General features: G+C 42.3%; 1 protein-coding gene across 1 annotated transcript in view; it reads right to left on the bottom strand.

Annotated features, from left to right (window-relative positions):
- Positions 1-314: 314 nt before the first annotated feature.
- Positions 315-20,080, bottom strand: part of LOC148773025 (odorant-binding protein-like) — a 71,179-nt gene continuing 51,413 nt past the window's right edge. The window contains exon 8 of the mRNA XM_088834376.1: positions 315-472. Coding sequence (XP_088690502.1) covers positions 315-472 — 158 coding nt within the window. The remainder of the gene's footprint in view (positions 473-20,080) is intronic.

Here is a 20,080-nt window from a genome sequence, read left to right as displayed (position 1 = left end):
CGTACCTAGGGCTGTGTTCATAAAGATAGGTAACTTCTGCTAAGTGAAAGGGCAGGGAATCTCCTGAGGGATGGTATCGAGCAGAATTTACAGAGATGGACTAAGATTTCTGAAGGGAATTTTGCTTTTAGCTTACAGGAAGATGGTTAACCCAATACGTGGCGGCCAGTAACAAAGAGAAGATCACCGAGCGGGGGGGGGGGGGGGGGCATTCCACGCTTTCATGCGTTACATTGAGCTTCATGAAGAAAATGGAACAATACTGATGCACTTTTATGTCAAGTAAGTAAAAGTCACCCAAAAGGAAAACACCTCTAAACTCTGGCCTGAGGGAGGGTGTCTCTCCCCCATCTGCAGGCAGCTCTCTGGTTGATGTTGACAGGAAGACGCCCTGAGCTGTGGGGCTGAGCAGGGATACTGAGCTGGGGGGAGGTCAGTATCCCTGTGAGCACCAGGGATTGTCCCGAAAACTCTGCGGAGAGGGGGAACCAGAAGCTCATTGTCATCAACTCATTACAGTAAAGGGGGACACAGCCAGGGAAGAGGCTCATGTCCTGGAACCCACAGTCCCCAACAGGCGCTTGACCCCTTCCTGCAGAATTTGTAAGAGACGGTTCCCACTGAGCCCAGAAGTGAGAGCAGGGGGAGAGCATACAGTGAGCTCTGACTTCGGGGCTTCCTCATGGGAGGTTTCAACATTGCTGAGTTTTCCAAAGTCGTCAGAGCCCCTAGTGACTTTCCCAAGTCCTTTCCCAGGCGCTGCCATTACACGTGATAGCAGTTCGATCCCTGGATCAGGAAGATCCCCTGGAGAAGGAAATGGTGACCCACTTCAGTATTCTTGCCTGGAGAATCCCATGAACAGAGATGCCTGCTGGGCTATTGTCCAAGTGTTCGCAATAGGTCAGACAGGACTGAGCAACCAACCACACACACACAGAGATCCAAGTACCATTCATGGAATGTCCACTATACTGCAGATGGTTTCCTAGGAACGTGCAAAGTACGGCAAAAATCAACACATTTGTTCAGCAATTATCTCCCACCCCACCCCACCCGAAAAAAACCAGAACATGTAAACTCAGGTATACATTGTGAGGAATAAAAGTATTAAGAACAGAAACAACTAAACATTTTATGCTTGGAGATATTGCTTTATAAATATATATCACCGATTATGTATTATATATAACCATATGGTTGATAGCATCAGTTCATTCGCTCAGTCGTTTCTGTCACTTTGCGACCCCATGAACTGCAGCAAGCCAGGCCTCCCTGTCTATCAACAGCTCTCAGACTTCACCCAACTCATGTCCATTGAGACGGTAATACCATCCAACCATCTCATCCTCTGTCGTCCCATTCACCTCTTGCCCTCAATCTTTCCCAGCTTCAGGGTTTTTTCCAAGGAGTCAGTTCTTTATATCAGGTAGCCAGAGTATTGGACTTTCAGCTTAGCATCAGCCTTTCCAATGAATATTTAGGACTGATTTCTTTAGGATGGACTGGTTGGATCTCCTTGCACTTCAAGGGACTCTCAAGAATCTTCTCCAATACCACAGTTCAAAAGCATCTATTTTTTGGTGCTCAGCTTTTTTTACAATCCAAGCTTCACATCCATACATGACAACTGGAAAAACCATAGCCTTGACAAGATAGACCTTTGTTGGCAAAGTAATGTCTCTGCTTTTTAATATGCCACCTTGATTGGTCATAACTTTCTTCCAATGAGCAGGCGTCTTTTAATTTCATGTCTGCAATCAGGATCTGCAGTGATTTTGGAGCCCCCAAAAATAAAGTCTGACACTGTTTCCACTGCTTCCCCATCTATTTCCCATGAAGTGATGGGACCGGATGCCAGGATCTTAGTTTTCGGAATGTGGAGTTTCAAGCCAACTTTTCCACTCTCCTCTTTCACTTTCATCACGAGGCTTTCTAGTTCTTGTTTATTTTTGCCATTAGGGTTGTGTCAACAGCACATCTGTGGTTATTAATAATTTTCCTGGCAATCTTGATTCCAGCTTGCACTTCTGCCAGCCCAGTGTTTCTCATGATGTATTCTGCATATAAGTTAAATAAGCAGGGTGATATATACAGCCTTGACAAACTGCTTTTTCTATTTGGAACCAGTCTGCTGTTCCATGTCCAGTTCTAACTGTTGCTTCCTGACCTCCATATACATTTCTCATGAGGGAGGTCAGATGATCCGGTATTTCCATCTCTTTGAGAATTTCCACAGTTTATTGTGATTCACACAGTCAAAGGCTTTGGCATAGTCAGTAAACTCGAAATAGATGGTTTTCTGGAACTATTTTGCTCTTTTGATGATCCAACAGATGTTGTCAATTTGATCTCTGGTTCCTCTGCCTTTTCTAAAACCTTCTGGAACTTCTGTAAGTTCACGGTTCATGACTTGTTGAAGTCTGTCTTAGAGATTTTTGAGCATTACTTTGCTAGTGTGTGAGATGAGTTCAATTGTTTGGTAGTTTGAGCATTTCTTGCTATTCCCTTCCTTTGGCATTGGGATGAAAGCTGGCACTTTCCTGTCCTGTGGCCACTGCGGAGTTGTCCAAATGTATTGCCATATTGAGTGCAGCACTTTCATAGCATCATCGTTTAGTATTTGAGATAGCTCAACTGGAATTGCATCACCTCCACTAGCTTTGTTCATAGTGATGCTTCCGTGGGCCATCTTCACTTCACATTCCTGGATGTCTGGCTCCTGGTCAGTGATCACACCATCATGATATCTGGGCCGAAAAGGTCTTTTTTGTATAGTTTTCTGTGTATTCTTGCCACCTCTTCTTTATATCTTCTGCTTCTGTTCGGTCCATTTCTGTCTTTATTGTGCCCATCATTGCATGGGATGTTCCCTTAGGATCTGTACTTTTCTTGAAGAGATCGCTAGTCTTTCGCATTTTATGATTTTCCTCTATTTCTTTGCACTGACCACTGAGGAAGGCTTTCTTATCTCTCCCTGCTATTCTTTGGAACTCTGCATGCAAATGGGTATATCTGTCTTTTTCTCCTTTGCTTTTTGCTTCTCTTCTTTTCACAGCTATTTGTAAGGCCCTTCAGACAGCCATTTTGGTTTTATTCATTTCTTTACCTTCGGGATGATCTTGCTCCCTGTCTCCCATGCAATGTCACGAACATCCGTCCATAATTCTTCAGGGACTCTGTGTATCAGATCTAGTCCCTGAAATCTATTTCTCACTTCCACTGTTTAATCAGAAGGCATTTGATTTAGGTCATATCTGGATGGTCTAAAGGTTTTCCCTACTTTCTTCAATTTAAGTCAGAATTTGGCAATATGGAGTTCATGATCTGAGCCACAGTCAGCTCCTGGTCTTCTTTTGCTGTACTGTATACAGCTTCTCCATCTTTGGCTGAAAGAACATAATCTATCTGATCTCAGTGTTGGCCATCTGGTGATGTCCATATGTAGAGTCTTCTCTTGTGCTGTTGGAAGAGGCTGTTTGCTATAACCAGTTCGTTCTCTTCGCAAAGCTTATTAGACTTTGCCCTGCTTCATTCTGTACTCCAAGGCCAAATGTGCTTGTTACTCCAGCTGTTTCTTGACTTCCAACTTTTCCATTCCAGTCCCCTATAACGAAAAGGAATTCTTTTTATGATGCTAGTTCTAAAACGTCTTGTAGGTCCTCATAAAGCCATTCTATTTCAGCTTCTTCAATGTTACTGGTTGGGGCATAGACTTGGATTACCGTAATGTTGATTGGCTTTCCTTCAAAATGAACAGAGATCATTCTGTCGTTTTTGAGATTGCATCAAAGGTCTGCATTCCCGACTCTTTTCTTGATCATGATGGCTACTCCATTTCTTCTAAGGGATTCCTGCTCACAGTGGTAAGTTTATTGTTCATCTGAGTTAATATTCACCCATTCCAGTCCATTTTAGTTCACTGATTCCTAGAGTGTCAATGTTCACACTTGCCATCTCTTGTTTGACCACTTCCAATTTGTCTTGATTCATGCACCTAACAGTCCAGGTTCCTATGCAATATTGCTCTTTACAGCATCAGACCTTACTTCTATCACCAGTAACATCCCCAAATGGGCGTTGTTTTCGGCATCCCTTCATTCTTTCTGGACTTCTTTCTCTACTGATCTCCACTAGCATACTATGCCCTTACCGACCTAGGGCGTTCACCTTCGAGTGTCCTATTTTTTGCCTTTTCATACTGTCCTTTTCTTTACTCATCATTAAATGTCTATGCCTAGAGCCAGAGGTAAGAACAGATCAGCAAATTGCAAAAGTTTTGGCTCTTCACGTGAGAAAATTATGCAGTCTGAATCATCTTCCCCACCTTCCTCTCGCAGCACAAAATTTAAAACAGTTATCAGTGTCTGCATATGCAAGGAATCACGTTTTCCAAGCCAAATGAAAGGAGTTTGTCTGCTCAGATAAAATTTTTTTGTATTTGCAGTTATGTTGGATAATTGCTGTGTTCCCACTTTGTGGTTGTTTTTCAGTGAGTTCAATGCCTTTCAATTCCCTAATGACTCAGAGGGCTTCCCTGATAGCTCAGGTGGTAAAGAATCTGCCTGCAATGCAGGAGACCCTGGTTCAATTCCTGGGTCAGGAAGATGCCCTGGAAAAGGGATAGGCTACAACTCCCGTATTCTGGCCTGGAGAATTCCATGGAATCTATAGTCCATGGGGTCTCAAATAGGTAACATACCTGAATGACTTGCACTTTCACTTTCAATGACTAAGAACACTCACCACACTTCACTGTGGGCATTCTTTTCCAAGGTGTCTGTTCAAAAATAAATCCAGTCCCTGTAGAGTTATTTCCCTTTTAGTATTTGTTTCATGAAAATTCTTTATATGGGCCAAATACACCTTTTTCACATACATGTAGAGAGGACATATGTGAAGCCACGTACTCCTGTTATAGAGCTGACAATATATACTTATCATATAGTGTATCCATAAATTTCTTCATGATATCGTACAAACACATCGTGTGTACTAAAATTTTTGCTTGTTAAGTGTCCGTGTGAGTGTAAAATCTGTCTGTATACAGACACGTGTCTTTCAAGTTTAATCCTCATATGGTATTGTGATGGAGGAAGAGTGTGTGTTTGGAGAAAATTAAACTTTTTTTAAATTGCGTTATTTTGGGCTCTTATATTGTCTAATGAGGGCTTCCCTGGGGCCTCGTATATTGTGAAAGAAAGCCTGGTGGATTTTATGTTTTCTAATAAGGCCTGGTGGCTCTCATATTGTCTAATAAGGGCTTTCCCTGGTGTCTCAGAGGGTAAAGAATCTGCCTGTAATGCAGGAGACCCGGATTCGATCTCTGGGTCAGGAAATTCCCATGCAGAAGGAAATGGCAACCCACTCCAGTCTTGCCTGGAGTTTCCCACAGACAGAGGAGGAGACTGTTGGGCTACAGTCCATGGGTTCGCAGAGAGTCAGACACAACTGAATGACAAACTCTTTCACTGTCATTGTCTAATGAATCACTTCCAGGGTTGTGACCATGCTCAAGGTTTGTCTTGATGGCTAAGCCTCTCAGTTTTCAGAATCCATATAAAGGAAAAGTTCATTCTTTTCCTTTTTTCCTAAAATTCTAGATTTCGCCATGTTTATTGCTTTACACACGACCTGCTTTGTGTCTGTGGTTATCTCTGTAACTACTAGTCAAATTTAGCGTGTAGACAAATCATCTTTGCCGATTGATATATGCTGGATCTCAGACAACATATTTTATCTCTTTTGAAGGTCAAATTGTTCACCAGCACTGAGGTGATACCTGACACATATTCTTGGGTGACATACAGAAAGAAACCAAATTTTTATTATGTTAATCAACCAACATGAATATATTTTGTTTTTAAGGAAGAACGGAGAATGCATAGAAAAATATGTCTCAGGCACAAAGGAAGGAAACGTTTATGCTATTGACTGTAAGTATGAAAGTTTCACTGGAAAGACGACGTTCAGGTAGAAATCTTGGTCTCAGCTTTCTTCACTAACCCCATACACCTGAATTCTACTCCCACTAAAAATCAGAGGTCAGGGACTGGATAGCCTTCCCTCAACGGAGTGTTACTCAGGGAGGCCAGATCCAGACATCCTAGACTGAGAAGTTAAGTGGGTCTTAGGAAGCATTATGAAACAATGCTAGTGGAGGTGACAGAATTCAAGCTGTGCTCTTTAAAATCCTAAAAAGTGATGCTGTTAAAGGGCTGCAGGCAATGTGTCAGCAACTTTGGAAACCTTCGCAGTGGCCACAGAACTGGAAAAGATCAGTTTCCATTTCAATCTCCAAAAAGGACCATGACAAACAATGTTCAAACTACCGCACGGCTATGCTCACTTCACATGCGAGCAAGGTTCAGTTCAGTTCAGTTCAGTCCCTCAGTCATGTCCGACCCTTTGCGACCCCATGAATCACAGTACGCCAGGCCTCGCTGTCCATCACCAACTCCCAGAGTTCACTCAAACTCACGTGCATCGAGTCGGTGATGCCATCCAGCCATCTCATTCTCTGTCGTCCCCTTCTCCTCCCTCCCCCAATCCTTCCCAGCATCAGAGTCTTTTCCAGTGAGTGCTCAAGATCCTTCAAGTCAAGATTCATTTTTCTTATTCCCACTATATGTTTTCTTTTGGCCAAGTCATGAACGCTTCCACTGCCTTACTCTTCTCCATTTTTGCAATCCATTTTAGCTTGAAATTTACACAGTGACTTAAGAAGGAAGACAACAAAAGTGCAAAACTTCTTGGAAGGTCTCTAGGGGACCAATCATTGCAGCCTTCAGGTTTGTTTAGAAACAGTGAAGTGAAGCTACCTCAGGCCCAGTTACCAGCAGTGGCCTTGATGGTACCTGACGCCCTGAAGACAGCTTTGCTCTCACTTTCCTATCACCTTCATTAACATCACAGTCAATTCACTGATGTTGCTATGTCCACCTCGGTAAATCCATGGTGAACCACAAGTGGTCACTGATAATCTGAGGACATTCATAGTTTCAATTAAGCTGTCCTACCGTGAGCAAGGATGGTGAACTCAGCATGGCCTTGGGAAAATTGCATATTCTTGTCAGGGCTATGAGAGTCTGAAGCTGCTTTGGATGCCTTCTTTTTTTTTTTTTTTCCTTTTTTTTTATTAAGCACACTGATAATTTTCAGTGGCTCAGACGCTGAGCAGTGCTGTTTGCAGGCTTCGGGAATACAGATGTGCATTTTTACATTCCATGTTGCTGAGTGATTGCAGGAAGGTGAGATGGAGGCCAGGATATAGGGAGTGTGGCGGTGACACACAGTAGGTCAGAGCTGCTTCTTGTCCAAACACGCAGGCAGGGCAGAGCGGAGGGGCAGCGCTCCAGGTGGGGAAGGAACTCACCACTAGGAGGTGAGACCAGAGAAGGAATATATCGCAAATGCATGTTTCAGACAGTGTGGTTGGAAGGCATCTACTGTTTCTCTCGGAATCATATGAGATCAAACAGTGGTCTTGCGGAAAGTGTGAAAGTGGAAGTCGCTTGGTCATCTCCAACTCCTTGTAATGCCATGAACCATGACAGTCCATGGAACTCACCACACCAGTATACTGGAGAAGCCTTTCCCTTCTCCAGGGAATCTTCCCAACCCAGGGATTCAACCCAGGTCTCCCCCATTGAGCCACAAGGGAAGCCCAAGAATACTGGAATGGGTAGCCTTTCATTCTCCAGCAGATCCTCCAGACCCAGGAATCGATCCGGGGTCTCCTGCATTGCAGGCGAATTCTTGACCAATTGAGGTATCAGGGAAGCCCTGCTTCAGGGAAGCAGAGCTCTGTTTCATACCGATTCTCTTGGGGGAGGAATGAGTGGGCACAACCCCGATGTCAGGACGGATGGGGACACTAATAATTTCCACCAACTCATGGGGATTCCTGCTTCTGTCAGATGACTATAATCTGCAAGATTTCTGCAGGATAAGACTCTCACCACAGCTGCTTGGCATTAATTAATCAAAGTGCTTTCAATAATATGGCTCAAGAGCAGCGACATTATTGAACAAAAAATTCTTTAGTGATACATTTAAAGTGGTGGAACTAACATTTCACAAATATGAAATAACAGTGTTACTTGTTGCTTCATCTGGAAGGGGTAGCGTTAATAATGGACTGTGTTTACTTACAAGAGTGTCAGAGTCACTTTTTTTCACTCCTCTGAAAAACAAAATGGGAGAAATGAAAAACAAAATAAGAAAAACAAAATGGGAGAAATGAAAGAGCCACCGATTACTAACATTCCCCAGCATTTCCAAGTTTTCTTCCTTCCTTCCTTCCTTTGTTTTAATAACGGATCTTAAAAGAGATTACTTGTGGAAGAAGACATTTTGAATAAGTTGACTTGTTTTCTGGTTTATACACAACAGGTGAATGGTATGTGCAGGGAAAAAATTTAATTCCTTTACCAATGTCGATGAAGTCCAGGACATTTTCTTCTGGAATCCCCTTTTCTCTCACCGCGTTGTCGAACTTCTCTTTTTATTTCGAGTCTACATTATTTCCTTTGCCAGTAAAATCACCGAGCAAAAAACAGAATTGTCGACCCCCGGGAACCCATGGAAATTTCTCAATCTACAGAAGTAGAAATGGAACGTGACAATCAGATGTTCACTTGTAGAATCCAAGAGCGCTCAATGGTTCCCACGACACAAACATGTGCTTTTGTCGTAAGAATTGACCCCAGTCCAACTTGGTTAGTAGAACAACTTACTCCTCAGCATCAGGAGCTGGACCCCCAAAACTTGCCAGGATCTTCATGAACTTGGGGCTGAGCCCATCCTACTATGGAACCTACTTACTTGTCTCACCTTCCTTGCGTATATACCTGCCTCTCATATCTGTTTGTACACCAGGCTTAGTAGGAACCACCTTTCTCTCCTTCCACGGACACATTCACCTGATCACACATAAAAACAGGGCGTGATTTACTCTTTCATGAACCTACCATTCTACCCAGTAACATTTTCTGAAATAGACACCTGTTGTCCGCATGGCACACACACCTCTTAGTGCTCCTGTGTGGTTACTTGACGGGGTGATATCAGTGTTGATAAGAACAATGCATTTGAAACATGGAACATGTCAAAGGTTTATCTAATAAGTGTTCCAAGGCTTACAGTGTATCAAAAAACTGTTATTGTATACTAACATATACATATGGAATCTGCATATCTATGGAATCTAGAAAGATGGTACTGATAATGGACTTATTTGCAGGGCATCAGTGGAGAATCAGTCATAGAGAAGAGACGTATGTGCATGGGGAGAGGGGAGGAGACGGTAAGATGTATGGTCAGAGAAATATGCAAAATGACATGAACATATGAAAAATAGATAGCCAATGGGAATTTGCTGTATGTCTCAGGGAACTCAAACACAGGCTCTATTTCAACCTAGAGGGGTGGGAGGGAGATAGGAGGCAGTTTCAAAATGGAAGGGACATATATGTGTATGTATATATATACCTATTGACTTCCCTGTGACTCTGCTAGTAAAGAACTCTCCTGTAGTGTGGGAGCCCTGGGTTTGATCTGTGTGTTGGGAAGTTACCCTGGAGAAGGGAAAGGCTGCCCATTCCAGTATTCAGACCTGATGAATTCGATGGACTGTATAGTCCATGGGGTCACAAAGAGTCAGACAAGACTGACCACCTTTCACACAATCATATGTTTACCTATGGCTGATTCATGTTGATATTTGGCAGAAAACAGTACAATCTATAAAGCAGTTATCCTTCAATTAAAAAATAAATAAAATTTTAAACATGAAATGAAGTCAGCTTCATTACAGACATGGCTTGAAATTTGTTGACATATGTAAAATAAAATATTCTAGCAAAACTGTATTTTTTTTTTAAGATTTCAGCACATAGGAATCATTGTGAAATGCCTGATGATGTGATATTCTGCACCCTATGGCCTCCTGTTTCTTGGTAAATTACCTTCCAGGATCCTTCATTTGGTGAGCATAAATACGCAGGCCTTGCACCCTGAATATGGAATACTGTCAGCACCTCCTGATATTCTGAATGAAAGTCCTGACAGTGTACCTGTTACATGACAGTGGTTATGGGAATTTTAGGATATCATACCTACCAAATAATCCCACCAGTTCTGTCTCCTTGCCATGTCCATCCACGTTGATATTATACACTAAGAGAGTGTTCTCGTCCCCACTAATGTGTTGAAATTCATTGAGACCCGCATCTGTGAGAGAGAGAAAAGATACAAGCAGCCCACCCTTAACTTGTCAGTTAGATTATTGTGGCACATGGCGGGCATGAAGAACGGTCCATCCTGTATGGACCCACTCACTTCATGCTTGGACAGAATGCTACCGTTATCCATGGCAACAGAAGGAGGTACGATTTTCCTCATCCACAACTTTTCCTACAATTAACCAGCCACTCTTTGCTGTCTTACTAAGATGCTTTATAGAATGTGTGTTCTGAGAAGCCTAAGATGCTTTATAGAACGTGCATGCAGAGAAACCTAACAGATTCTTTTTCTGATTTTTATTTATTTATTTTTGATTTGCTGAGTCTTCCCTGTTGCCCGTTGGCTTTCTCCACTTGTGACGGTGGAGTACAGTCTAGTTGTGGTGTGCGGGACCTCAGTTCATAAATCTGTTGAAAATTATCTGTGAGAATCCTACAAAATCGATATACACTCAAGTTTACCACATCCTTCTTGTTGATATTAAATCTCTATGTCATGTCTGACTCTCCATTACCCCATGAGCTGTACCACACCAAGTTCCCTGTCCTCTATGAGCTTCCAGATTTTGCTGAAATTAGTGTACTTTGAGCCGATAATTACATCCAACCATCTAATCCTCTGTCATCCCCTTCTCCACCAGCCTTCAAATATTCCCAGCATCAGGGTCTTGTGCAATGAGTCAGTTCTTCACATCAGGTGGCCAAAGGACTGGGACTTCAGCTGCAGCATCATTCTTTCCAATGTATATTCAGGACTGATTTCCTTTAGGATGGACTGGTTGGATCTCCTTGTAGTCCAAGGGACTCTCAAGGGTCTTCTCCAGCACCACTATTCAAAAGCATCAATTCGTTGGTGGGCAGCCTTCTTTATGGTCCAACTCTCAAATCCATACATAAATACGGGGGAAAAAAAACATTCAGTTGACTAAAACGAACTTTTTGGTAAAGTGATGTCTCTGCATTTTAATAAGCTGTTTTGGGTTGTCATAGCTGTCCTTCCCAGTATCAGTTATCTTTAATTACGTGGTTACAGTCACAATCCTCAGAGATTTTCGAGCCCAAGAAGATAAAACCTGTCACTGCGTCCACTCTTGCACTTTCTATTTGCCATAAAGTGAGGGACCAGAGGCCATGATCTTCCTGGTGTTGAATGTTGAGTTTGAGAACAGCTTTTTCAGTCTCCTCTTGCACCGTTATCATGAGACTCTTTAGTTCCTCTTCACTCTCTTCCATAAAGTTGTATCATCTGCATATCTGATGCTGTTGCTACTTTTTCCAGCAATCTTGATTCCAGTTTGTCATTCATCCAGCCTGGGGTTTAGCATGATGTACTCTGCATATAAGTTATAGAAGCCGCATGACCGTATTTGCTATCTTGTACTCTTTTCCCAATTTTGAACCAATATGTTTTTCCCTGTCCAGTTCTCACTGTTGCTGACTGATCCACATATAGGTTTCTCTGAAGCCTGGTAAGGCAATCCAGTATTACCATATCTTGAAGAATTTTCCGTAGTTTGTTGTGATCCACAAAGTCAAAAGCTTTCCCATAATGAAGCAGGAAAAAAATTGTTTTTTCTGGAATTGCCTTGCTCTCTCCATGACCCACTGAATGTTGACAATTTCATCGTGTTATTCTACCTTTTCTTAATCAAGCTTATATTTCTGGAAGTTTTCTGATCATGTACCTCTGAATCTTGACTTGAAGGATCTTGAGCACTATCTTGCTCGCATGTGAAATGAGCACAGCAGTGCGGTAGTTTGAACCTTCTTTGTCATGGTCCTTCTTGGAGATTGAAATGGAAACTGACCTTTTCCAGTCCTTGGCCACTGTCAAGGTTTCCAAAGTTGCTGACACATTGCTTGCAGCCCTTTAACAGTATCATTTTTCAGGATTTTAAAGAAGACAACTTGAATTCTGTCACCTCCACTAGCGTTGTTTTATAATGTTTCCTAAGACCCACTTAACTTCTCAGTCTAGGATGTTTGGATCTGGTCTCTCTGAGTAACACTCCGTTGAGGCAAGGCTATCCAGTCCCTGACCTCTGAATTTAGTGGGAGTAGAATTCAGGTGTATGGGGTTAGTGAAGAAAGCTGAGACCAAGATTTCTACCTGAACGTCGTCTTTCCACTGAAACATTCATACTTACAGTCAAGAGCATAAACGTTTCCTTCCTTTGTGCCTGAGACATATTTTTCTATGCATTCTCCATTCTTCATTAAAAACAAAATATGTTCATGTTGATTGATTAGCATAATAAAAATTTGATGTATATTTAGGATTCTTTCTTTGTGACACCCAAGAATATGTGTCAGGTATCACCTCAGTGCTGGTGAACAATTTTACCTTCAAAAGAGACAAAATATGTTGTCTCAGATCCAGCATATATCAAGCGGCAAGGATGATCTGTCTACACGCTAAATCTGACTAGTAGTTCCAAAGGTAACCACAGATACAAAACAGGTCGTGTCCAAAGACAATAAACATGGCGAAATGTAGAATTTTAGGAAGAAAGAAAAACAATGAACTTTTCCTTTATATGGTTTCTGAAAAATGAGAGGCTTAGCCGTCAAGACAAACCTTGAGCATTGTCACAACCCTGGCACTGATTTATTAGACAATGAAAGGGAAAGTGTTTGTCATTCAGTTGTGTCTGACTCTCTGCGAGCCCATGGACTGTAGCCCACCAGTCTCCTCCTCTGTCTGTGGGAAACTCCAGGCAAGAAGACTGGAGTGGGTTGTGAAATCCTTCTGCATGGGAGTTTCCTGACCCTGAGATCGGATCCAGGTATCCTGCATTATAGACAGATTTTTTACACTCTGAGACACCAGAGAAAGCCCTTTTTAGACAATAAGAGAGCCGCCAGAACTTATTAGACAATATGAAATCCAACAGGCTTTCTTACACAATATAAGAGCCCCCAGGGAAGCCCTCATTAGACAATATGAGAGCCCAAAATCACAAAATTTAAAGAAAGTTTAATTTTCTCCAAACACACACTCTTCCTCCATCTCAATACCATATGAGGATTAAACTTGAAAGACACATGTCTGTATACAGACACATTTTGCACTCTCACGGACACTTACACAAGCAAACACTTAAATACACACGATGTGTTTGTATGATATCATGAAGAAATTTATGGATATAGTATATGATAAGTATATATTGTCACCTCTATAACAGGAGTACGTGGCTTCACATACTGTACATGTATGTGATAAATGTGTATTTGGCCCATATAAAGAATTTTCATGAAACAAATACTAAAAGGAATATAACTCTACAGGAAATGGATTGATTTTTGAACAGACACCTTGGAAAAGAATGCCCACAGTGAAGTGTGGTGAGTGTTCTTAGTCATTGAAAGTGAAAATGCAAGTCACTCATTCATGTTGCCTCTTTCTGACCCCATGGGCTATACAGTCCATGGAATTCTCCAGGCCAGAATACTGGAGTTGGTAGCCTATCCCTTCTCCAGAGCATCTTCCTGACCCAGGAATTGAACCAGGCTCTCTTGCATTGCAGGCAGATTCTTTACTACCTGAGCTATCAGGGAAGCCCTCTTAGTCATTAGGGAATTGAAATGCATTGAATTCACTGAAAACCAACCACAAAGTGGGAACACAGCAATTATCCAACATAACTGCAAATACACAACATTTTATCTGAGCAGACAAACTCCTTTCATTTGGCTTGGAAAACGTCTTGCATATGCAGACGCTGATTACATCTTTAAACTTTGTGCTGAGAGAGGGAAGGTGGGGAATATGATTCAGAGTGCATAATTTTCTCACGTGAAGAGCCAGAAAAGTTTAGAATAAGCAGATCTGTTCTTACCTATGGCTCTAGGCGTAGACATTTAATAACGAGTAAAGAAAAGGGTGGTATGAAAAGGCAAATAATAGGACACTGAAAGGTGAACTCCCAAGGTCAGTAGGTGCCCAATATGATACTGAAGATCAGTAGAAAAAGAAGTCCAGAAAGAATGAAGGGATGGCAAAAACAACACCCATTTGGGGATGTTACTGGTGATAGAAGCAAGGTCCTATGCTGTAAAGAGCTATATTGCATAGGAACATGGACTGTTAGGTGCATGAATCAAGACAAATTGGAAGTGGTCAAACAAGAGATGGCAAGAGTGAACACTGACACTCTAGGAATCAGTGAACTAAAATGGACATGGAATGGGTGAATTTAACTCACATGACCATTGTATCTACTACTGTGGGCAGGAATCCCTTAGAAGAAATGGAGTAGCCATCATAGTCAACAAAAGAGTTGGAAATGCAGAACTTTGATGCAATCTCAAAAACGACAGAATGTCCTCTGTTTGTTTCCAAGGCAAACCAATCAACAGTACGGTAATCCAAGTCTATGCCCCAACCAGTAACATTGAAGAAGCTGAAATAGAACGGTTTTATGAGGATCTACAAGATGTTTTAGAAGTAACAACCCAAAAAGAAGTCCTTTTCATTATAGGGTACTTGAATGGAGAAATTTGAAGTCAAGAAACACCTGGAGTAACAAGTAAATTTGGCCTTGGAGTACAGAATGAAGCAGGGCAAAGGCTAATAGAGTTTTGCGAAGAGAACGAACTGGTCTTAGCAAACATTGTCTTCCAACAGAACAACAGAAGACTCTACACGTGGACATCACCAGATGGCCAACACTGAGATCAGATAGATTATGTTCTTTCAGCCAAAGATGGAGAAGCTGTATACAGTCCGGCAAAAGAAGAGTGGGACCTGACTGTGGCTCAGATCATGAACACCATATTGCCAAATTCTGACTTAAATTGAAGAAAGTAGGGAAAACCACTAGACCATTCAGATATGACCTGAATCAAATCCCTTATGATTAAACAGTGGAAGTGAGAAAAAGTTTTCAGGGACTAGATTTGATAGAAAGAGTGCCTGATGAACTATGGATGGTGGTTGGTGACATTGCATGGGAGACAGGGAGCAAGATCATCCCCAAGGTCAAGAAATGAATAAAAGCACAGTGGCTATCTGAAGGGCCTTACAAATAGCTGTGAAAAGAAGAGAAGCAAAAAGCAATGGAGAAAAAAACAGATATACCCGTTTCCATGCAGAGTTCCAAAGAATAGCAGGGAGAGATAAGAAAGCTTTCCTCAGTGGTCAGTGCAAAGAAATAGAGGAAAATAATATAACGCAAAAGACTAGAGATCTCTTCAAGACAAGTAGAGATACTAAGGGAACTTTCCATGCAAAGATGGGCACAATAAAGGACAGAAATAGACCGAACAGAAGCAGAAGATGTTAAGAAGAGTTGGCAAGAATACACAGAAGAACTGTACAAAAAAGACCTTTTCGGCCCAGATAATCACGATGGTGTGATCACTGACCAGGAGAGAGACATCCAGTAATGAGAAGTGAACTGGGCCTTCTGAAGCATCACTATGAACAAAGCTAGTGGAGGTGATGGAATTCCAGTTGAGCTATCTCAAATACTAAATGATGATGCAATGAAAGTGCTGCACTTAATATGGCAATAAATTTGGAGAACTCAGCAGTGGCCACAGGACAAGAAAATGACAGCTTTCATCCCAATGCCAAAGAAAGGGAATAGCAAAGAATGCTCAAACTACCAAACAATTGAACTCATCTCACACACTAGCAAAGTAATGCTCAAAATTCTCCAAGACAGACTTCAACAAGTCATGAACCGTGAACTTCCAGATGTTCCAGAAGGTTTTAGAAAAGGCAGAGGAACCAGAGATCAAATTGACAACATCTGTTGGATCATCAAAAGAGCAAAAGTGTTCCAAAACATCTATTTCGTGTTTACTGACTATGCCAAAGCCTTTGACTGTGTGAATCACAGTAAACTGTGGAAAATTCTTTAAGAGATGGGAATAACGGACCACCTGACCTGCCTCTTGAGAAACGTATATGCAGGTCAGGAAGCAACAGTTAGAACTGGACATGGAACAACAGACTGGTTCCAGATAGGAAAAGCAGTTTGTCAAGGCTGTATATATCACCCTGCTTATTTAACTTATATGCAGAGTACATCATGAGAAACACTGGGCTGGCAGAGTGCAAGCTGGAATCAAGATTGCCAGGAAAAATATTAATAACCACAGATGTGCAATTGACACCACCCTAACGGCAAAAATAAAGAAGAACTAGAGAGCTTCGTGATGAAAGTGAAAGAGGAGAGTGGAAAAGTTGGCTTGAAACTCCACATTCCGAAAAGTAAGATCCTGGCATCCGGTCCCATCACTTCATGCGAAATAGATGGGGAAGCAGTGGAAACAGTGTCAGAATTTATTTTTTGGGGCTCCAAAATCACTGCAGATCCTGATTGCAGACATGAAATTAAAAGACGCTTACTCCTTGGAAGGAAAGTTAAGACCAATCGAGATGGCATATTAAAAAGCAGAGACTTTACTTTGCCAACAAAGGTCTATCTAGTCAAGGCTATGGTGTTTCCAGTTGTCATGTACGGATGTGAGGCTTGGACTGTAAAAAAAAGCTGAGCATCAAAAAATAGATGCTTTTGAACTGTGGTATTGGAGAAGATTCTTGAGAGTCCCTTGATCTGCAAGGACACCCAACCAGTCCATCCTAAAGAAATCAGTCCTGAGTATTTATTGGAAAGGCTGATGCAAAGCTGAAAGTCCAATACTCTGGCCACCTGATGTAAAGAACTGACTCCTTGGACAAAAAAACCCTGATGCTGGGAAAGATTGAGGGCGAGAGGTGAATGGGACGACAGAGGATGAGATGGTTGGATGGTATTACCGTCTCAATGGACATGAGTTTGAGTGAAGTCTGAGACTTGTTGAAGGACAGGGAGGCCTGGCTTGTTGCAGTTCATGGGGTCGTAAAGTGACAGACACGACTCAGCGAATGAACTGATGCTATCAACCATATGGTTATATATAATACATAATCCATGATATATATTTATAAAGCAATATCCCCAAGCATTAAATATTTAGTTGTTTCTGTTCTTAATACTTTTATTCCTCACAATGTATACCTGAGTTTACATGTTCTGGTTTTTTTCGGGTGGGGTGGGGTGGGAGATAATGGCTGAACAAATGTGTTGATTTTTGCCATACTTTGCATGTTCCTAGCATACCACCTAAAATATAGTGGACATTCCATGAATGGTACTTGGATCTCTGTGTGTGTGTGGTTGGTTGCTCAGTCCTGTCTGACCTATTGCGAACCCTTGGACTATCGCCCTGCAGGCATCTCTGTTCATGGGATTCTCCAGGCAAAAATACTGAAGTGGGTCACCATTTCCTTCTCCAGGGGATCTTCCTGACGCAGGGATTGAACTGCTGTCACGTGCAATGGCAGTGCCTGGGAAAGGATTTGGGAAAGTCACTAGGGGCTCTGACGACTTTGGGAAACTCAGTAATGTTGAAACCTCCCATGAGGAAGCCCCGAGGGCAGAGCTCACTGTGTGGGCTCCCCCTGCTCTCACTTCTGGGCTCAGTGGGAACCATCTCTTACAAATTCTGCAGGAAGGGGTCAAGCGCCTGGTGGGGACTGTGGGGTCCAGGACATGAGCCTCTTCCCTCGGCTGTGTCCCTCTTTACTGTAATGAGTTGATGACAGTGAGCTTCTGGTTCCCCCAATCCGCAGAATTATCAGGACATTCGCTGGTGCTCACAGTGAAACTGCCCTCCTCCCAGCCCAGGATCCCTGCTCAGCCCCACAGCTCAGGGAGTCTTCCTCTCAACATCAGCCAGAGAGCTTCCTGCAGACTGGGAAGAGACACCCTCCCTCAGGCCAGAGTTTAGAGGTGTTTTCCTTTTGGGTGACTTTTACTTACTACATAAAAGTGCATCAGTATTGTTCCATTTTCTTCATCAAGCTCAATGTAACTCATGAAAGCGGGGAATGGCGCCCCCTCGGTGATCTTCTCCATGTTACTGGCTGACGTGTATTGGGTTAACCATCTTCCTGTAAACTAAAAGCAAAATTACCTTCAGAAATCTTAGTTCATCTCTGTAAATTCTGCTCGATACCATCCCTCAGGAGATTCCCTGCCCTTTCACTTAGCAGAAGTTACCTATCTTTACTAACACAGCCCTAGGTATAAAATCATGTGAAAACTCAAGTCAGATAAAGGAAATAATTGAGGTATTACTGAGATAGCTTGAGCTATGTTGTCAAATGCAAGAGACCCAATCCAACAGCTGAGAGATCATCCATTGGTTTTGCAAGAGTAGTGAACATACAAGAGAGCCGATAAATGGATGGTAGAGATGATACAGACATCACAAACAGCAGGCATAGAGCCAGCGAATGGAGCAATTTTCAGTTGCAGGGAGATGGCGAGACTTAGCAGTCCACATGACCAAACCTCAAAAAGGACACTCACACGGATACACGCTAAGAACTCCTCCCAAGCTTGTCCACCGTTCAAATGCCCTGGTACCTGTGAGGCGTCTGTCTGAGCTTCACCTTGAATGGCAACAAGCAGACCGAGGACAAGACTGAACAGCAGAGCCTTCATCTTGTTGAGTCTCGTGGCCCTTCTGCTCTAGAAGCCGAGGGTGTCCCAGTGGTTGGAGAGGATGCAAAAGTGCTGCGACTTTTGTAGCCTGCATCTGTTGGCGTGACACATCGTGAACCAATGGTTGTTCGTCAAATGACCACAGTTAAAACAGACGGCACCTTCAGGATCCTGGTTGGCAGAGATAAACTTTTCTGGCATTCTGTCATTTTAATAATGATATTTGTTTTAAGAGAAGCATATGTGGATGTGGGCATTTGACCTTTAAAGTGAGAAACTGCAGTACATCCAATAATGCAAGAAGACAATTATTTATTTTCCTGCTTATCACGAGATCCAAAATGAGATGAGCTGTCCAAGTTACATATCCCTCACTTCTGCAAGGTTCTGTTAATATGGAGGAGATAGTGTAAGATTTATTTTCTAAAAGTAAAGATTGACTTTGTGATTTAGCCAAGGGAACACTATTTCCAAAGAGTCCCTTGGAAAGAATCCTATTATTCTGAGGTGGGGAGCAGGTAGCACAGAGTATTCGTCACCTTCTCCTGCCCCAATGTGGGCTTTTTCCTCCTAAGTACTAAGAGGGCGATCTGGTTATATGCTGCTTAAAGTCATCTGATGAAGGCATATCAGTAGTTTATTTTCAGCGATTTCTGTCTAGACACCCTTTTACCCATTTAATCCTTAATATAATATTTACTCACCAACTCAGTTCTTTCTCCCTTGAGCAAAAAAAAAATCTGAATAGCAGTTCCTACAATTCTTAGAGTTTTTAATGGAAAAAGCAAATTCCTAACACAAGGTCACTGAAACAGTGAGTCTTTTTTTTTTTTCTTTTTAATCAAAATTTACTTATTTTCATCTTCATTCACTGTTAATAGGCAAATAAATACTTTAAAAGATTTTTTTTTTCTGAGTATCAGTTCAGTTCAGTTCAGTTGCTCAGTCGTGTCCGACTCTCTGCGACCCCATGAATCACAGCACGCAACGCCTCCCTGTCCATCACCAACTCCTAGAGGTCACTCAAACTCATGTTCACAGAGTCAGTGATTCCATCCAGCTATCCCATTCTCGGTCGTCCCCTTCTCCTCCCGCCCCCAAACCTTCCCAGCATCAGAATCTTTTCCAGTGAGTCAACTCGTCGCATGAGGTGGCCAAAGTATTGCAGTTTCAGCTTAAGCATCAGTCTTTCCAATGAACACCCAGGAGCGATCTCCCTTAGAATGGACTGGTTGGATCTCCTGGCGGTAAAAGGGATTCTCAAGAGTCTTCTCCAACACCACAGCTCAAAAGCATCAATTCTTCGGCCATCAGCTTTCTTCACAGTCCAGC

Source organism: Moschus berezovskii, chromosome Y (genome assembly GCF_049115385.1).
Source record: "Moschus berezovskii isolate FMDL1 chromosome Y, NW_MosBer_1.0, whole genome shotgun sequence".
In the NCBI taxonomy this organism is placed as follows: domain Eukaryota; kingdom Metazoa; phylum Chordata; class Mammalia; order Artiodactyla; family Moschidae; genus Moschus; species Moschus berezovskii.
The sequence above is the reverse complement of the archived record's forward strand: the minus strand, read 5'-3'. Positions and strand labels throughout refer to the sequence as shown.